Source organism: Diadema antillarum, unplaced genomic scaffold, assembly GCF_040938485.1.
Source record: "Diadema antillarum isolate AM-2024a unplaced genomic scaffold, OU_Dant_1.0 scf00000049, whole genome shotgun sequence".
NCBI lineage: Eukaryota > Metazoa > Echinodermata > Echinoidea > Diadematoida > Diadematidae > Diadema > Diadema antillarum.
In genome coordinates this window covers 1,305,443-1,325,692 of record NW_027270938.1, presented here as the reverse complement: position 1 = coordinate 1,325,692, position 20,250 = coordinate 1,305,443, and the positions used below count along the sequence as shown (strand labels likewise).

At 38.5% G+C, this 20,250-nt stretch overlaps 1 protein-coding gene across 1 annotated transcript; it reads right to left on the bottom strand.

Annotated features, from left to right (window-relative positions):
* Window positions 1-3,618: 3,618 nt before the first annotated feature.
* On the bottom strand, window positions 3,619-19,371 carry LOC139715437 (protein Spindly-B-like). Its single transcript, XM_071627010.1, has 13 exons — window positions 19,305-19,371; window positions 17,945-18,027; window positions 16,079-16,243; window positions 14,261-14,500; window positions 13,030-13,161; window positions 12,488-12,637; window positions 11,456-11,554; window positions 10,106-10,216; window positions 8,844-8,987; window positions 7,831-7,928; window positions 6,612-6,799; window positions 5,968-6,084; window positions 3,619-4,058 (listed from the first exon to the last, which is right to left on the bottom strand). Exons 1-13 carry the CDS (start codon window positions 19,369-19,371, stop codon window positions 3,619-3,621), a joined length of 2,034 nt encoding a protein of 677 aa, XP_071483111.1.
* Window positions 19,372-20,250: the final 879 nt, after the last annotated feature.

Here is a 20,250-nt window from a genome sequence, read left to right as displayed (position 1 = left end):
TGCCCCTTAGGGAAAAAAATCCTAAAATGAAGGGAAAATAAAAAATGAAATCTTCCCAAAGTAAGCTACTTATGTGTAGAAGTTGTTCGCATAAAGTCATTATTATCTGCAGAAGGTGATGTTGTGTGATTATCAACAAGTCCAGGGTCCAATTTCATTCAAAAAAAAAAAAAAAAAAATGTTAGGATAGCAGTTCTTGCTAGTATACCGTGCTAAAGTGATGATGTCAGTCTTTTGTCATAGCTTGAGTTGGGACCAGATGCGAGCATGGTTAGCAACAATAGTGTTCATATCTCAGGCCAGGTGAGGTTGTTTAGAACCAGTTTCCATGGCGATGAATGGCTATGACACACTTTGGTACTCTATAGCAACTTCTTGCAGTAGCAACCAATCAGGAAGCAGAATTATTGTAATTACCATTGCATGTGACAATTGTGCCACTGCAGCAAGAGTTGCTGTCAGAGCAACTTTCTATAACATTGAGCCAAGGAAATATCAAACACACCACGTAATCATTTGTATGGGTAATGAGTGGAGACAATGCTGGACTGTTGATGGCCTTGAGCAGCATTAGGTACTGGCTGTCTCAATGCCAGACCCAGCCCAAGAAAACTTAAGAGAGAACATGTGTACTTGATATCGAGATATCACGTCTATGCAAGGGCATGCAAATATACAGTGGACTCCCGTTATAATGAAGTCCTCAGGACCAACAGTTATCTTTCGTTATATCAAAATTTTGTTATAACAAAATAAATAAACAGAGTGGATAATGTTGTAGCCTGAATTCTTACTTCGTTGTAACTGGAATTTCGTTATAACCATGTTCATTATAACAGGAGTGCACTGTAGTGTGTGATGTTGAAAATGCAGTCCAATCAGACGGTGACTCAGCTGAGATTGCCAACACAACAATAAACAGGTGACACACAAAAGAAACATGGTTATTGAGAAGATAAAATGAAATTGATTATCATGGTTGTTGACTGCTGACACAAAAGGAATAAAACGTAAACCATATCATTCAATTTCATGCATCAATTTTTCATCTAATGATCACAGAGAGTGAGCACATTTGTCATCTTACTCTTCCCCTCTCTGCTAACACTACACTGGTGATTTCAATCTCATTATAGTCATATATCTTACTTAGTGTGATAAATTGACAAAAGTATACACCTTGTTCAAGGATTCCAAAATTACTTCATCATTAAAATCATGGAGACTAGAACTAGGGTTCCCTCTTCAGCATTTCCTTTTAGATATCTAAAGAAACAATAAACTAAAAGCATTGGCAAAAAGCTTAGACAATAATTAAATCCATAATAAATAACAGTGCTTATAACCCTCAGGCCCCTGTTATATGAAGAATTATAATTGATTATATAGTTGATTTCTGTCATAAGTCTATGGCAGCCTGTGTGATAAAGAAATTTGTAATCAATTATATCTTTTGATAAAACGGGGCACATATTCAACATAACACATTTTAAATGCCATAAAAATGTCTTAATGGTCAAGATTAATGAGAAATAATTATTTCATCTTTTTTCCTCTTATTTTTAGTTTTAAGCAGACACAGTATATGTTTTCCCTTCAGGAAAGTAAAAATATGAAAAGTGGGAAATCTACTTGTTTGAAGGGCAAGTGAAGGAAAAAAAAGTTAGTATGGAGCACTGCCTTAAGTTATACCCATAATATTACTGTGATGAGGCAAAAAAGAAATAAATTCAAAATCATAAGTCATACCATGAACCGAGATAGAGTTGTCCGGTAAATGATTTGCAAGACTTTGTGATATAGAGAGAAAGTCTTTAACATGTCTGCCTCAAGACCAGTGCTCAGACTCGACTTTCATAAAATTCTATCAGTGATTTTTGGGTCCAAATGTTCCCAGCTCTGCTGAGTGTGCATCACACAAGATAATGAGCAAATGTACAATTTCATCCTCAGATACCATTGTTAATCCACGAAGCAGCATCCAAACTTCACATCTGGGTGCATTGTTAACTTGTCCTTCATATGTACACATGCCTTTCTCAAACAAGGCTGGAAAAGCCATGCCATCAGTATGCAATCGAGGTCACTTCTTTCTTCAATCACACTACAAATAAGTGATGGAATCTTTGAATCATATAGATGTCACCTCTGTAACTCAAATTGCCATTACAGATCCAAACCTGGGTCAGTACTCACATGTAGCTTGTAAGGAAGTGTTGCATGTTATTGTAAATGGGGGGGGGGGGGGATATAGGCTCATTTATTCATTTGGTTAACAAATGTATCAAAATGCGAACAAAGCTAATCACGTACAATCAGACATTGTAATACAACGTACTGCAACAGGTGCTCGGAACACTTTGAGTTGAAACCCACAAAAGATATTCAAAAAACCAGGATCACTGAAAGTGCACCTCGATTACACCCATGCTGAGCAAATTTCCTCTGTTTGAATGTCAGTACAGGCGACTCCTGTTGTGATGAAGTCCTCGGGACTGGCAGTTTTCTTTCGTTATATTGAAGTTTTGGTACAGCTGAACAAATAAAGAATATGCACATAATTATATAGATGATAACTTTTTGGACCTGAAATTTTACTTTGTTAAATCAAAAATTTCGTTATAACCGTGTTCCACGTAATGAGGGTACAATGTACATGTGTATCATTTCAACATGCCAATCCATGGGCAACTTCAGTACAGCTGGCTACTGTAAAGACATGACTCTACAATACATCACATTGTACTCATTCATTTGGCACATTTCCAGGACCAAAAATATATACTTTTTGGGGGGCAAATTTGCAAGAAGGAATGGACTCATTCTGTCTTGAAGAATGTGCAATGAAATAGTCTCCTTCAGGAGAATCCAGGAGTATCAGGAAAATCCACACAACAAAGACATGCATCCTTTCATCAAATTTGAGATACATGACATTAAGGCACATAATGCTAAGTAATGTGAAAAGTCATCTTTGCAAGAATAACGCAAAGCTTACGTGTAGTCACTGCTCTCCTTCCTGCCACTGATGCAATTTTTGTGTTTAATTCACTACTTCCTTATCTGCAAACAGAAAGTTGTGGTTTTTTTTTACTTGAATGTATGTTTAAAAAAAGTCTCAATGTCACACAGATACATTGCCAACAGTGCTAAATGATGATCATGAAAAAAGTTACATGTATGATTTTAAAGGTGTATTTCAAGTCACATGTATGATTTTTTAGATGTATTTCATTTTATAATCTGTAGTTCCCCAAAAGTGATATAAACATGATAGAAACATTTGTAACATCACCAAAATACATTTTAAAAATATAAGGACATCGTAGTTCCCTAATTTGTTTTAACAAGTTGTATTTCCATATTGTTTAACTCATATCCCAAGCTGAGGTCATATGTTGGGACTTTAACTTCATACAACCAACAGAACTTAACTCGTTGAGGACGGACTGATTTTGCTACAACACGCATTTCCCAAAGACACTTGCCCGAGTATACTCGGGTCTCGTCCTCAATGGATTAATAACAGACAAACATCTCAGGATCAACAATAATAATGTCTGTGTAAATAAAGTACCACACGTGTTTGATCTATTCACAGGGCTCTTTTCGTGACATTCACTGCTGCTTGCATTCATCAGGGCAATCCTTTCTGATCATGGTTGGTACTGCCAGTCTACCACCACAGGGGCCCCTCACCCTTGGCCCTTTGCTCCTCCCATCCTCTGCCGTCGCTTCCTTCCTTTTCCGCCTGTTTTCCCCCTCCATCGCGTTCTCCTCCCCATCTGCCGCACAGTGCTTACCACTGCTGTGGCCTGCCTCCTCATCCTCCATCTCTGTCACCTTGCTGCTGATGGAGACCACTTTCTTCCTTGGGGGCTTGTCGCCATCGGCCGGAGGAATGCTGGGCCTGTTGGTCATCGGCTCACCAAGTGGCTCCCTGCCCGCCGGATTGGAACCATCTCTCTCTGCACGCGATGCTCCCTGCACGGACTCTGATGACCGCACTCCTGACTTGGAGCCCTTGGTAATCATCTCCCCTGAGTCACCTGGAACAGCTGGATGGAATTTTCAATGGAAAGTGAAGAGGAAAAGACAAGTCTGAAAGTATCTGCCTAAACATTGTTCCTATCCAAGCAGATGTGTAATGAAAATTGTTGAAATTGTAGAAACTAGCTATAATGAGTATCATATTTGGATATATTAGGTTTGATTATATTGATAAAAACAAAATTGTAAATGATGCCATACAGAGAATACATAAATCAAATCAAATCAAATTATCAACCACAGTAAACTAATAAAGAAAAGAAAGAAAGATCACGAGGACCCACACACATAAGAGATACATAATTATGTCTAACTCTGCACAGCATATTGTGCAGGAGTGGCAATTTCCCTTTTTGGTTGATGCCTTGTGTTCTGCTTACTAACAGAATTCAGAAAATGTGAAGTTTGAAGGGTAAACTAAAAGAACCATGCACTGTAAAACCAGAAATATTGGCAGCATGAAATTTTCACAAATTGAAGCCAACGGCCTTTTTTGTAGCTTGAAATTTTGTGAATTTGCACTATGGCATTCATTGTCAGTAGTGTAGACAAGAACTTTCGCACGCATTTTAATTTCGCGAATCTTCACGACACTCAGGATTCTTTTCCTCAATTGATAGCATCAAACGTAGCATGAGAAGGTGATCTTAAAAAGACTTATTTTAGCAATTTAATCCTATTTTAACTGGGCTATTTGAGATCAAGTTTTTACTGGGGGGGGGGGTCAATTTGACCCCCCCCCCCCCTTCAGATCTCGGCCGCCAATTGCGCGATTGCCGCAAAATTTTGCCTGAAGATAGAGCCGGATGTCAACTACAAGATTACATGGTCAGACAAAAGAAAAATATTGGCTTTCTATTTTTAGTAAATTAATTATGCAAATTTACGCATGAAATCATATTTTCATCTATAATTCCATTAAAATGACTGAAGGATCCCTAAATTTTTGTGTCAGAGTTCCTCAAGACACATCAAATAATCTTCTTGTAAAAAATAGCAAAATCAAAATCAATTTCTTTTGATTTTTATTGTTTTGTTAATTTCTTATGTATTTTATTGTTTTTTCGACCTTTTGTTTTCTTTTAATTTTTTGCCAAAATTTGTTGCAGGCACTTTTTCAAGCTTATCTACATTGGAATTGATTAATTTCAATGGTTTAAAGTTGAAATAATCTAATTTATATCAATTTAACAAAAAAACACAATTTGCATTGGTTTTGCACACGATATCCTGAATTTGAGCCATTTTTGGGTTGACATGCATATGCAAAACATTATGTAACTTCAGAACAGTGTACCCGGACGTCGCAAATTTGGTCTCAAAATATGCGGGAGACTACAATGAAAAAAGTCATGAAACGACGCAGCAAAATCTTTGCGACTGGCAGAATCGTAGCGAAAAATGGCGAGGGGGGTCAAATTGCCCCCCCCCCCCCCCCCCCCCAGTTGGAATAGGGTTAAAGTACTGAGAGGAGTCAGAGTTTGCTCTCTTTTGAGGAACATTTCCAGCCACAGTTCACAAAATTGGTGTAACATGCTTCAATTCTGCAAGTAACTGAATACAACAAGAAACGGGGATGCTCACTAGAAACCAAGGATAAAAAGTTGGTTTTCATCTTTAACTGAGCTGTAGCGATCCATACGGAGCATAACTGGTACAGAGAGTGTAGGAATTAGCTTTCCATACATGGGTGCATGATTCCGACCGCTTCACTCAGTCAACCTGCTAGAATTTGAGCAATGTGAACATAGGGTACAGAAGTGATGATGTCACAGTCTTTTGTTATAGCTTGGGTTGGAACCAGGTGCAAGCATCATTAGCAACAACAGTGTTCATATTTTTGGCTATGTGAGGCTGTTTAGAACCAGTTTCCATAGCCATGGCTCTGACATCACAGTTTGGAACTCTATTCCCTACCTTGCAAGGGTTTAGAGTCTGATCCTTCCTTGGGCTCTGGTTTCTTTGTGACAAAGTCATCAGGACCAGGTATCCTCTCTTTATAGCCACCCTTCACCTCTTTATCAACAGCTATACCTATTAGAAGAGATAAATATTGGTGGTTGACTGTGCTACTAACATGATTATCCCTAATTTCTGTTAAAAGGGTACAATAACTTTGTACTTGTCAGCAGTCAAGATTTTCTGCATGTATGCACAACTGACAAATATCATTCAATTGAACAATTTAGGGGCATTCTTGTTTGTTAAAAATTAAGTGTTGGCATTTTCAGCTCCTGATCTTTCACTCATTCATTCAATGACATATATGACTTGTAAGCATGTATAATATTATTGCCATCTGTAGCTCAAAAATGTTTATGAGGAAATGATAGTACCTAAATTTGGTGAAATAGTAAATTTTGATACAGCAGACATACTGTGTTTAAAGAAGCATTTCACAAGTAGTAAGCTGTGAGGGCACTGAACAAACATTGTCACTGAAGGCCTGTGTGAAGTGTGCTATACACAGGGACACATTCAGGTCCTCTTTTAAACTAAGGTGGGTGTACAGATTTCAGCGACTGTATGAGAGGATGCCCCAGACGAGGCAGGATTCTCACCATGTTCAGTCAGCTTGGCTCTGAGCTCGTCAATCTTGACCCCCTTGACGATGAGGGTCGATTGCAGCTGCTGCACCCGCTTCTCGCTGGCGTACAGGTTGCGCTGACACTCGACCAGCCGGTCACTGAGGAACATACGCTGCATCCGCTGTGACTGCAGCTCCTTCTCAACATTCTCTTTCTCCTTGCTGGATGGACAGAAGGAGCAAAGGGTGAAATGTGGAAAATTGCCTAAACAGAAAACATTAATGCACATGCGTTATGGACATCCCATCACTTCCTGAGTAAGATGAGGGACTGTCAGTGGAGGTGGGTTTGCAAAATTTCTGTGATCTATAGTGTGATCTTAAATGTACTTATATCCTCATAGGAGGCAGTTTTCGAGCATGGTATCCTATCAGATACCATACTCGAGAACTGAATAAAATTGCCATTCGTTCTTTCTGAGAACAGTATGGGGCTAGAATTCCCTGTCCTCAAAAATTGTTGCAGTGCCATCTGTGTGAGCATTCCGTAACTGACTAACGGTTGATCACAGTGGCTAGTCTTTGTTCTTCATATTTGTTATATGCTTGTAAATATCTGTAAATAAACTGTATTATAATGTAAATAACACAGTCTGCAAGAATCTTCAGCTTATTGAAGGAGGCAGACTTAACCAGAAGAAGAAGAAGTTCTCTTCTCCTGTACACCGAGTTAGAAATTGGCAGATGCATGCATCTTTAAAAGCAAAACCTTGCTTTGGTAACTCTGGAAGTATTCCTAGAATTTCCTATCATTTCCAAAGAGTGCAGACAAAGGCTTACAAAACAGTATCTAAACTGTCGCGTAAATGTTATAATGTGGCTGTTTAATGATTATGACACACAGCAGACAGATGAATACTGCAACACCAGAAATGTTTGCGTGCATGAAACTTTTCTGAACTTTTCAAGAAGCCAGGATTGGCGAGAGTAAAATATAGTGAAAGATTTGTCTACACAGTACACTGAATGTCAGTAGTAGTCATTCGCAGAAGATTCATACCACAAATATTTCTGGTTTTACAGTACGTTTGTTTCAGAGGTACAATAACATCAGAGGCAGCCAAGAGTACCTAATGTTGCTTTGTGAGTGCAAATCCTTCTGAACTCTGAGAATCATAAAAAAAAACAACAACAACAACGTGTGAGCATACACAGTACTGGTATGCCTTGTTTCGCAATGTGTTGATACTCACCCTGCCTGGTCCAATTTGCTCTGGTAGAACCTCTTTAGTCTGTCACGTGATGGACTCTCTGGGGCTCCTCCACAATCCTCAAGGACTATCCCAGAGCTCTGCATTTCAAACACAATGTCCATTAATCTTTGTAAACAATTAGTATGATGTCAATCAAATGTTGTTGAATGAAAGATTTATAGTATGTGCCTTCTAGCTGGAAAATACAATTGATGGATAAGTACATAACAATGAAAATGGCAAAGAATCTGTGAGATTTTTGCTATCAAATCAAACTTTGTGAGTCTATCACATCTCAAGACAGGACACAGGATAGAGGGTTACCAGTAGTTTTGTCTGAGTCCAGAATCTCTCATAACCTACGCCACAATAAAGTATAACTTAGATTACAGCGATCTGGACAAAATAAATTCCCCTGACCGCTTGTTGCTACAGACACTGCCACTATCAAATCAAATGCACACTCTCCCCATGTACTTAACCAAATCAATATGGCAATATTTTGTCACTTTTAGCCCTCTTGTGAATTTTACTGCCTAATTATAACTGCGTATGTAAGGGAAGGATAATAATACTACTACTAATAATAATACTGACAATAAAGATGAGAGTAATAAAACTACTACCAATGATAAAAATAACAATAAGTAATAACAATAATATGGTCTTCTTCATCCAATGTAGTCTTTTCATTGTTGCCACTGCTCTACCACAGGGCCCTGCCATGCCAGGTATCCATTGATACACCTGGGCCAAGAGGGACATAGTGGGTAAAAACATCTTGTCCACGGATGTTTGCATTTGACAGATTTCAGATTGAAATTCAAGTTTTGTCCACTACACCACAGTACCCCCACTTGGCATAAACTGCTGTTTCAGTGAAAACTGAAACAAACAAACAAACAAATAGCATGATGAAAAAAAAAAAAAACCTCGCATTTTATCACATGACTGCGTCATGAAATTTTTGATTTATGTGTTGGATAATTACAGGTCCTGGTGTGAAAGACTACCTTCTGGTGGCTCTGGACATTGTGCAGCTTCTGGGTCAGGTTCTGCACGTCAGTCCTACTCTGGGCCAAGAGCTGCTCTAGCTGCTCCACCTGGGAGGCAGCTGCCCCTCCCCTGTCCATCTGGAGCAGTCCAGCAATCTGGTACTGGGATCACCACGTGAGGGCGCAAGACAGAATGAGAGAGGGAAAAGGGAGAAGGGATAATAACATAAGGTTCAAATTTTTAATGCATATATAAGCATACAAGTCACATCTTCTTTTGTATTTGTTTTTCTGTGTAATTGAAAGAAGTTTCAACGTCGACAATGGGAGTAGATTGAGCGAAGAGTGACAGCATACTGCAGCCAGATTACAGCTTTGGGAACTATCAAGGAAAAAATATGCAGGGCTGGCCTTCTTACATTATCATATGACATGACGCAGAAGTTCAAATATGCACTATTTGAGCAAATACCAATAATCACACGACTGGTAGTGGTACATTTTCAAATGAAACAGTCTATTTTATTCACCTACAAGTACTTCTTAAGTGGTATGTTCTACCATAAACGTATCAAATTTACACTTCAATGAACACTAAACGACTGTTTCATTCATATCAAATGTATACAAAATTAGAATGTCTAGTGAAACTACGTTGTACGGCACTATGTTTCAATATGCACATTTCTGTCAGAGATTTTAAGTCAAATAATCCAAATGAGGATTACTCAAGACAAGTAGGCCATGTCGTAATTTGGACTAACCAGCAAGGGAGATCTTGGTATGAAAACAAGAGCACACTCATGTGAGGTCAAGCAATGTGCTTTTAGATCTATCATTAGACTAAATTCTGCCAAAAAAAAGAAAAGCAATGCTACAAGCAGGACCTGGATTCTTTTTTGAGGTTCAGCAAGTCAAATCAAAGAGTTTTTCCTGATATCCCCATTCCATAGAGATTTGTACTCATTCGTCACTCGCCGGAAGCAAAGTTTGTTGCTTAAGCCACCCACCGAAATGTATTGGATCATAATCTGATGAATCCAGCTTGTGCTGGTCGACTATTAGGTCAGCATCAGATATGTCGCGCATTATCCTCATCAGACGATCTTGTCTCATCAGATCACGCCCGACATGCTTGACACTGACTTGATAATCAACCAAGACAAGTCGGATTCATCAGAGTGCCAGCCAACACACTACGGTGGGTGGCTGGAAGCAAAAAACTTTGCTTCCAACGTGTGACCGATGAAAAAAAAATCTCTGTAAAACGGTGGTATTACCTTGAGGTTCTGAATCTGTTGCTTCTTGTGTGTCAGCTGTTTCTTGGCGGCATCCAGGTTGAGCTGCATTCCAATCATCTTCTTCTCCAGTGCCTGTCGTTTGTCCTCAACCTGTGCAAATCAACCATGAAAACAAAGAATTCTATTATCTATCCTGTCTGTTTTACTGTGGAAAACTGGGTAGGTATTGACCCATGAATTCACCGTTAAAGGGATAGTACAATTTTGGTGGAGATGAGAATTGGGTTTTTAACTTTTTGTGAGATACAAAGAAAACACTTATGATATAGTACAGAACATACCATTTTATGAGGAATTCAAAGTTTATTTGACGAAAATTGGAATGACTGAAACATCAAAAAAAAAAAGTAAAACAAAGCGATGGTAATAAAGTGTGGGTCCCACACTTTATTAGAATCGCTCTTTTTTGATATCTCAGCCATTTCAAAACCAATTTTCATCAAATAAACGTTGAATCCCTCATAGAATTACATGCTCTTTCACATTTTATAAGAGGTTTCTCATTATCTCACCAAAAAATGTTAGAAACCTGAAATTAGGTCTCAACCATAACTGTACAATCCCTTTAAGTTCCACAGAACTGAATTGGAACCACTTGCTAGCCCACTCTTGTCCTCAAAGTCATTTCGGTTAAAAATGAACTTTGAAAGAAAGTGTCTAAAATTTGCTCTGAGCAACTGATATCAAAGTAAACATGCTTTCCTTTTGTAAGGGGTAGGATGGCATTTGCGTCATGAGCACGATAACAAATAATTGCAGATGCTGTAATAATCATTACAGGTGTCACAAACCGGTATCCAGTGGCAATATTGACACACCATGCTAGTCAAAGCAGGATGCAATATGGTGGCAGAAAGAGAATTGTCATCTAAACATTGAAGCAAATATTAGGTAATATGTTACTGGCATGTACAAAGGCCATAACAGCATAATCATATGCACAACCTTTCCAGCCATTGCTAGTTTACATATGCTGCCCTGATAGACAAAGCTGGTATTGTATAAATTAAAGCAGCCTGTTACAGTTTATGTCCCACAGTACAGGTGACTTCTGTTATAACAAACTCCTCGAGACAGGCAGTTTTCTTTTGTTATATCACAATTTTGATATACCCCAACCGTAAATTATGTAATGCTACATTGACAATAATTTTGGGACCTCAATTTCTACTTCATTGTAATGATAATTTTGTTACAACAGTGCTTGTTATAACAAGAGTGCAATATAGCAGTTTGCCCCTACAAAATATACTGCTGATGCTTAATTGTCAAAATAGTTGTAATATTACAAAGACAAACAAACAGACTGTTTCCACAATCTGATCTCACCTCAGCAAACAGGGAATTCCCCTTGCTGTTGGGATCTGTCGACTGGAGCTTGATGAGGTCTAGCTCTGCTTGCAGCTCCTGTACCTGGGTGCGAACTTCCTGTTGGTAGTAAGAAACACAGCTATATCCATTATACTTTTTATTTCAATTTATCTGGAGTCGTTTATTCATCTCATTTGATCGGGTAAATTGCCACAGCACTGTTATCCTTGGGGTCCCTATAGGCAGGGCTCGACACTAACGGTGGCCCGGTGGCCCGGGGCCACCAAAATTGAAAGTCAGGCCACCAAATTTAAAAAAGGTGGAAATTTGGTGGCCCGCCTCCAGCGACCAAAATTTTTTGAAAAGTACGTCAATTAATTCTTAACTTTTTGCGCCGGAAATTAGCAGTTATATTTGTTTAAAGGATGGATGAAAAGGACAGAATGAGTGCCTGAGAGTGAGTGTTGCGAGTTTGTTGAGGTTTATTCATGAGTAGATGTATGTCCAACTTCCAATTCTTACTATGACTGGATAAAACTTAGATATTTGACTCATTAAAAAAAACAGGACGTTTAATGTTTTTTTATTGTTTTTTTTTCGGGGCCACCAAATTTTTCTCTTGGGCCACCAAAAATTTGAAATTGAGGATTTTGGTGGCCCCATTGGGCCACCAAACAAAAAAAAATTAGTGCCGAGCCCTGCTATAGGTGAAATCATTTCAAAACACATAGCACAATGACATTTAACAAAAACAAGACAATAAAGAGTTAACATCAATGAGGCAAATCCTTAGACAAATAAGCATAAGATATAGTTGCCGAGTAAAGGTTCTAGGTCATGGTATGTTAATACATGTGTGAATTAATGAAGTCAAGAAATGTATCTGTTAAAACAATCAACAACCCAGAATTGTATCTGTCTGAAGCATTAGGAACAGTAAAAAATGTAGTCTTATGAAGCTTACCTCAGGTTGGCAGATCTGTTTAGGCTTTCAGAAAGGATTTATAGGCAGAGAGCTTTAAGTAAGAATGTGACATAAATGCCATTTACCTGTAAATTTCTGAAGTATGTCAGACATTGGGTGTGTTCCTCATCTGCTCTACTCTCCAGCTCGGCGTTCTGCTGGGTCAGCATGTGCTTTGCGTAGTGAAGCTGTTCAACCTCATCCTTGGATTCTTTCAGGCGGGCAGAGAGTTCCATCTGTGAATGAATGTTTGCATGTAATTGGGTCAAACCTTAGATGAACATATTGCTGTTTTGTGCAGAAATTTGATGAAACATGGAACTGACTGTCCTCTGTTTTCATGACTGACAAGGTTCGTTGACATCAAATTACCTGTGATCAAATCAAACAAACAAACCACAGTATTCTAGATTGTAAGGTTTTTGTCAACCAGTTGATGCTAATTAAGTGAAAAAGTAATTCCACCTACATGAGATACAACATGAATTTATTCAAACTTAGACTATTGCATAACAGATCACAGAATTAAAATACAATGTACGGATATGTGATATCATTGTATGTGCATTTTAGTAAACTGAAACACTGAGATTGAAGCATGGAGAAAGCAAATAAATGAATAAATTACCTTTTCTGCAGTCAGTGTGTTGTTCTCTTCCTGGACTGCATACATTCTGTCCTCTGCTGACATGGTCTGTTCAAGGATAGTAGCGTTGGCCTTGTCTAAGGCATCCTTTAGGGCAGACTCCGATATCTTTAGCTATAAGAACAAAAAGGAACAGAGAAACACTGTGTACCACATACTCCTCTCATACAATTTACACATGCCATTGTGGTTTTAACTGGCCTGCAAGAGGGTGTAGATCATAAGGTCTTATGTGTATCACAATGTGCAGTACTTAGCAGAAGGGGATAAATCTACACTATCTGGCTACTGTAAAAGTGGAATTTTTCGCGGTGTTGAAATTTTCATGCATTTCGCATAACCAGTGCAAAAATAAAAGCACATAAATATTTTGGCTTGCAAGTATATGTTCCAGTAGTTCATGTCTTGATTCCACAGAATAAAGAACATGCCATCAAACACATCTTATCTGGCCTTGCACGAAAAATTACTCACACGAAAATATCCACGCTTTTTACAGTATTAGTGCCTCTTTCCCTGGCTAGTCACTCAAGGTCTTACGCTTGGAATGCATGTCAAATTAGAAGATAGGCATCGTGGTCTGAATTCACAGGCATAGTCAAAATCAAATCCATGATTTAGATCAGTCCTTTTACTTGATGTGTCACGTGCATGAACTGTCTGAAGACATGAAGTACAGCTGTATATAGGTAAAATAACAATAATGATAATAATAATCGCAATTTATATTGCACCAAGTCCATTAAATAAAATGCTCAAGGTGCACTCGAAGATGATGATATAAAGGTAAGATAGAGATGGGAACAGCAAAAAACAAAACAAAACAACAAAACCCACCCATTTAGAAGCCAATGGAAGATTATATTGATCAAGTTGGTATATCAGCAAAATGAGACACACTGAAAGATAAAAAGATATAAGGATAGCTAGATAGATAGAAAGGTAAGAAGGTAGATAAATAGATAGATGGATAGATAGACAGAAAGATAGACAGACAGATACATACTGGTAGATAGACCAAAAAAAAAATAGATTGACAGATAGACGGAAAGAGAGACACAGGGAGACAGATAGAGAGAGAGAAGGATGTTGGGAAAAACACCAGGTGAGAACGATAAAACTATGTGAGAAAATCACTCACGATGAGGATAGAATGACAGAGGTATTAAAGAGAGAAGAGGACTCTCTGGGGTTTACTGGGGACTTTAAGTACCTTTTCCTTCAGTTGTTCATTTTCAATCCTGCCATGCTCCAGGTCTGACTGGAAAGCCTCGCTGGTGGCTCGCAGCTTCTTCAGCTCCAGGGAGTGCTTCAGCTCCATCTGCTCCCTGATGGCTGCAGTCTCCTTCTCCTTGCTCTCCTGGAGACACTTCAGCTCGGTGGCATGGTACTGCTCCAGGTGCTCCTTGTTGGCCAGCTGCATTTGCAGGGTGTACTTTTCTTGCTCCAGATCCTGCATTGGACATTCATGAGGCAAAGGGTGACACATTACAACATTTGCTCCTGGATGGGTCAAATACTGTTAGAATTTGAATTCAACTCGATTCAGATTGTGCAATTCAACTTTAATAAGCTTTCTATTCATTTGATGAAATGAAAAATGTTCTGCAAATTCCTTGTCATCTCTTGTCTTTAAATCAAACCTCGTCTATTAGTTCTTGTTTAGCAAAAATTGAATTGAATTGCATCTCACAGAGTCTCACATACATAAAACAAGGTTCATATTTGTCAACTGTTGTCACATCTTTCTCTTAATAAACTGACAATAAAGTGAAAGGTTAGCTCTGAATTATTGGAATGCATTTAGAGTACAAATGTACTCTCAGTCTCATAACATACTGAAGCATCCATTTGTACAGTGCATTTTCATGATTATTCAACAAAACTTTCATGCAGTTACATTTCTATTTCAGCACTTCATATGGTACTGATAGTTACAGTGAAACCCCGTTATAACGTGTTCGGTTATAACGAGGGACGCTTATAATAATAATAATAATAATAGTGAGACTCTTATAAAGCGCTCATTTCTTCCTAAAAAAGATACTCAAGGCGCTATGAGGTGATCACGTCCGTCCCGCTTTCTTTTGCATGTCAACCTACGGCAGAACGAATCGGTTATAACGAGTTCGGTTATAACGAGATTCCGGTTATAACGAGGACAATTTCAGTGCATCATGATAAAGAAAAACATAAGCAATTTGATCGGATATAACGAGGTTCCATTTCTTGACTTTCCGCTTTTAAACATGCGACAAACGAAACATTGAAAACCAAATTCACGCTATCCATGTACAATCTGATTTTGTTCATTGTCATTTTACACTGTATTTCACAAACGAAAAAAACAAACAAACATCATTCTTACAGAACGGTTCAATACAAGAGGAAGAGATAGGTGTAGAAATAATCACAAATATGATCCTGCCGAGTAGGCCTACTTCTCAAGAACATAATGTGCAACTATTATGCGAAGAGATTTTTGGAAGAAAAATAAAAAATTAAAGCATTTCAACCCCTACATTTTTTTTCGTCTTTTTTTTTGTATTAATTCACAAATAATTCCCTTTATTCTCTCAATAATAATGATCCATAATTCTGTAAGAACAATGCAAAGGATGTTCTTAAGTTTGATTGATGGGTATATGACGTCGTGTTTATGTTTGTCTTTGTTTTAGATGCGTACTGTTATAACAAGCTACCGGTTATAATGAGGTAATATCGCCGGTCCCACGAACTTCGTTATAACGGGGTTTCACTGTAGCAGAAAATACCTGGAATGACAGTGCAATATCCAAAGATGCAAGTATCACAGACAGCAAACTTCTTTAAGTAAGAAGTGAACACAACAAACATGCATCTGCAGAGTACTAAGGCAGGGAATTACACATCGAACTGCAGCTGTACATTCTCATGTTTACATAAATGCTACACAGCCAGTAAGGTATCCAGTGAATAGAATGGGCAGAGTTGGCAACAGAGGCAGATCTACACAGTGACAAGGCTATCAAAACTTATCATAATTAATTACCCTGATTTGAGCTGTGTACTCATTGACGAGGTCCTCATTCTGCTGCTCCAACTTGTGATTTTCCTCCAGCAGCTGCTTGCCTATGGTGGCCGCCTTGTGGAGGTTGGCATCTTTCTCCCGGAGCTCCTGCCGAAGTTCCTCCACTCGGCTCTCCAATGTATCCATCTGGATCAAATATAGTCAGAGTTTGATTGCAGAAAATGGTTAAGTGCCATTTCTATCCATTTTGAAGGGAGTCTATAGACTAAAATAAATTCTTTCCAGTGAAACCTCATTTTTGACATAAAAAACATTCTTATTGTTTATGTTATGATTTTTCTTATTATTTTCTTTGGGGTTTTTTTTAGCAGCTTTACACAACCGAAAACATCTCAAATCAACAAGAACAGTATTAACTTGTTTTGCGATCAAAACTATTTAAATGCTCCTGAACCTTTCTTGCATAGAGTCCTGCCATTGAGGAATAAACCATAATACACCATATCCATCATTCTTTTCATATTACTGGTGAACGAGCAAGCAAAGGGAGGTATGGTGTAATACCAATTTGTTCACTATTTTAAAGACAAAAGGGGCAAAATATCAAACTAATGAATTTCCTCCACAGCTTGGCGTACCATCAACTGGATTCATGAGATTGCAGCAAGTGATATTTTTGCCACACTTGTGAAGTCATTGTCGGGGACTGATCTCATTCTCTTTATTATACTGAAGTCATGTTAAAACAGGTCTGGAAGAATAAGACAAATAGGACAAATAGGTTCAGACAATTTTTCCTGCCAAGTATAAAATGATAACGTACAATTGAAAGTTTGTATGGTAATCCCGCATTCTTGCCTGACCCTCTACATGTACAGATAGCTACCATATAGGTACAAGGTAAGTTTAAATGTACCATGCATACCAGGTGCATACCAGAGCTGAGAGTGAGAGTACAATGTTGCCACACTACTTGTTTCAAGGAAAAGAGAGGACTCGTGATTGTCAATCTTATACACATGTACCGGTACTCTCTTTTTTTCCCTCTCTCTTTTCTTTTCTGTCTTTTCATTGTCTTTCCTTGCTCTCTTTCCTTTTGTTTCTCTTTCACTCCCATCTTTGTCCATATATTCCTTTCTTCTCTCTCTTTCTCCCTCTTTCTGCTTCTAATCCTCCCTATTTCTTTTCTATCTCTTTCTTTTGTATTGGTTTTCTGCAAAACATAGACCTCTTGCTTGCTTGTACGCGATGTTTATCCAAAATTGTTATGTACAAACGGTAGTCTTATTATGTGTAGACTTTAATAACAATGCACTGTCTTATTGTCAAGCCTTTTTAATCTCAATATTAGATGCCATTTTTTAATTCAATCATTTTCTTCTATCTACAACCAGGCCTCGCATTTAATTAAATTTGGGTAAAGCCTAAAGGCCGCTTTTTTTGAGGGGGGCACATGCAAGTCCACTAAAGGGAGAACAAGGGAGCAATAAAATATTGTGGCCATGATGCATGAATGATGAAGATTGTGATCCAGGCATGTTAACGGTAGAAGTTAAAACCATCCAGTAAACAGGTGAGGAATAGTTTTAGCACTAAACCAAGACAAAGTGCTGTAATGTAGTGCAGTGTAACCTGGCAGAGCACTGAGTGTGATGTACAGTAGATCTAGAACATACCGGAGAACATATAACGTGAAAGGTTGATTTAGACTCCTTGTACACAGTCAGAAGTCAACAAGGACACAAGGAAAAGACAGAAGTTTCTTGCGCGCACAGCACAGCCACAGCGGGGCCGGCCGGAACGCCGTGGCGCCGCAACGTTGCCCGTGCTTCGCACGGAGTCTGGTCGGGCTAGACTCCATCCAACGTTCCGTCTAACGATACTTACCTCTCTCTCTCGTTCGTTCTCCTGTGCAACTAGATTCTTGATAGTCAGAGACGTCGCCAACCGCTCATAGACGACATCCGATTCTGAAAAATGCCAGTGTTTGTGTGTGAGCAGATGGAATATTAGCCAACGGATGATTCTGAAACGAAACTGTAGTAGAATCTATTGGTAATTCGATTCATATCTCGCGGGTGATTTCGACTGACAGCCCAAGCTCAGAACTAGCATACACGAACGCACGTAATAACCAACTACCAATCACGATTCGAAGAGCGACTGTTGATTAGTCTGAATTCGAGCCCGTCGTTGTGAACGGTTGATCATGTTCTGAATACTAGTACACAGCGTTATAGGTTCCACATGCAATGGGGGGGGGGGGGGGGGGGGGGGGGTGGTGACGCTCCAAATGACTCGAGCCCCCGAGCCCCCGAGCCCCCACCCATAAAAAAAAAACCTAACAAACAAAAATGTCGAAAGGGATCTGTTTTTAGAAATGAAGCGTCATCGTCGTTTTCCCTGGGGGAAAAAAAAATATTTTCAGGGGTCCTATTTCATTTTTCGATACGGCTAGGCCTACTTCATGTAGGCCTAAGTGTTGTGCATTGAATATAATTTGGTACTATTTAATGAAATATATTTCCATTGAGGGTACAGTGCATTCCAATTATAACGAACATGGTTATAATGAAATTGCCGATACAATGAAGTTATGTCCAAAAATTATCATCTATATCTTTATAGGTGCCTATTATACTTTATTTGTTTGTCTATAAATTTTCGATACAACGATAGAAAACTGCCGGTCCAGAGGACCTCGTTAAAATGGGAGTCACTGATGTACTAAATGCCCCTGTGACGCCATTTAGGAGTGCAAATTTGTTATGCTGTATCAAAATACGCCACTTTGTAGGGTCAATATCCAGGAGATGTCTGTCGAGCGACCCCCCCCCCCCCCTCCCCTTGCCACATGGGTACATTATAGGGCCTACATAATGTATAGGGTACAATACACAATATTTTCCTTTGAGTGAAATCAGTATCTAAAATAACTATTGATAATTCATCATTTCATTGATATGTCTATAATAATAATGATAATGACAATAATATAAAAAACTACCAGTTGGAATTGTTGTTAGTGTAAGTTATGACGGTCGTCCCAGTCAGAAGCTTTTCACAGCTTATATTTATGACGATCCACACAAAATGTAATGACATATTCCATGTACAAACTGTGTGCATGTTGGTAACTATTATAAATGGACATATGTCGACCACATCATTTGTCACTTCTGGGGTGCCCCAAGGCAGTATACTATATAGGGCCATTGTTATTTTATTTTATAAATGAACGATTTACCTCGTGTAGTCCACCATTGTAGGTCCTTATCATCTCTGTACTCAGACGATACTTGTCTCTGTATCATGTAGCAAGTAAAGACTCCGATGAGCTTGAAAGAAAGGTGAACGATGACTTAGCCCCAGTAGTGAACTGGCTGAGCCACAACGAGTTACTATTGAATGTAAACAAAAAATGCAAAGCTACGCTGATGGGATCACAAAGGAGATTATCCCGTTTTCTTTTGTGTCCTTCTTTATTGAAAATAGCGAGCTGGAGTTTGTCTCGGAATGTAAATACCTTGGCGTTATTCTTTATAGTCATTTGCCCTGGGCTCCACAAATAAGTAATATGTTAAGTCAAAGGCATTAAATAGTTTACTATTATACGCGCATTCATACAAAAGCATGATACAACCCCATTTTGATTACTGTCATAATACAATTTGGATGAATTCAAATTCCACCGCCACACGGAAACTCAAGTCGTTCAGAACAGGGCACTGAGAATAATCCTACAAGTAAATGGTATATATGTATAGTCGAAAGTTACTGATATGAAACATTACATATAGACTGTCTGAATGTGAAGTTAGAAAAAGATCTGGCCATATTGGTTTTCAAACTACTACGCAAATATGTTCCTAAGGAAATTTCTGCTAAATGAACAACAAAATAGTCACATTACCAACTGAGAAATAACGACTCCAAAGTTTCCCTCCCAAAGCCAAACACAAATTTCAAGAGAAACAGCGCATTGTATGTATAGCGTCAGTGTATCCCACAGCCTCCCAATCAATCTCAGATGTGAAATCCAGTTAAATAGATTTGTGTCAAACATTGATTGTATTATTTTTCAAACTCCGTTTTGATAAGGTAATTTTCAGATTTGTAAAATTCATTTTTTTATTACTTTTTTTCATCGGCTCTGCCCATTCCCCAATGATTTATATGATATCGTGTTTTGT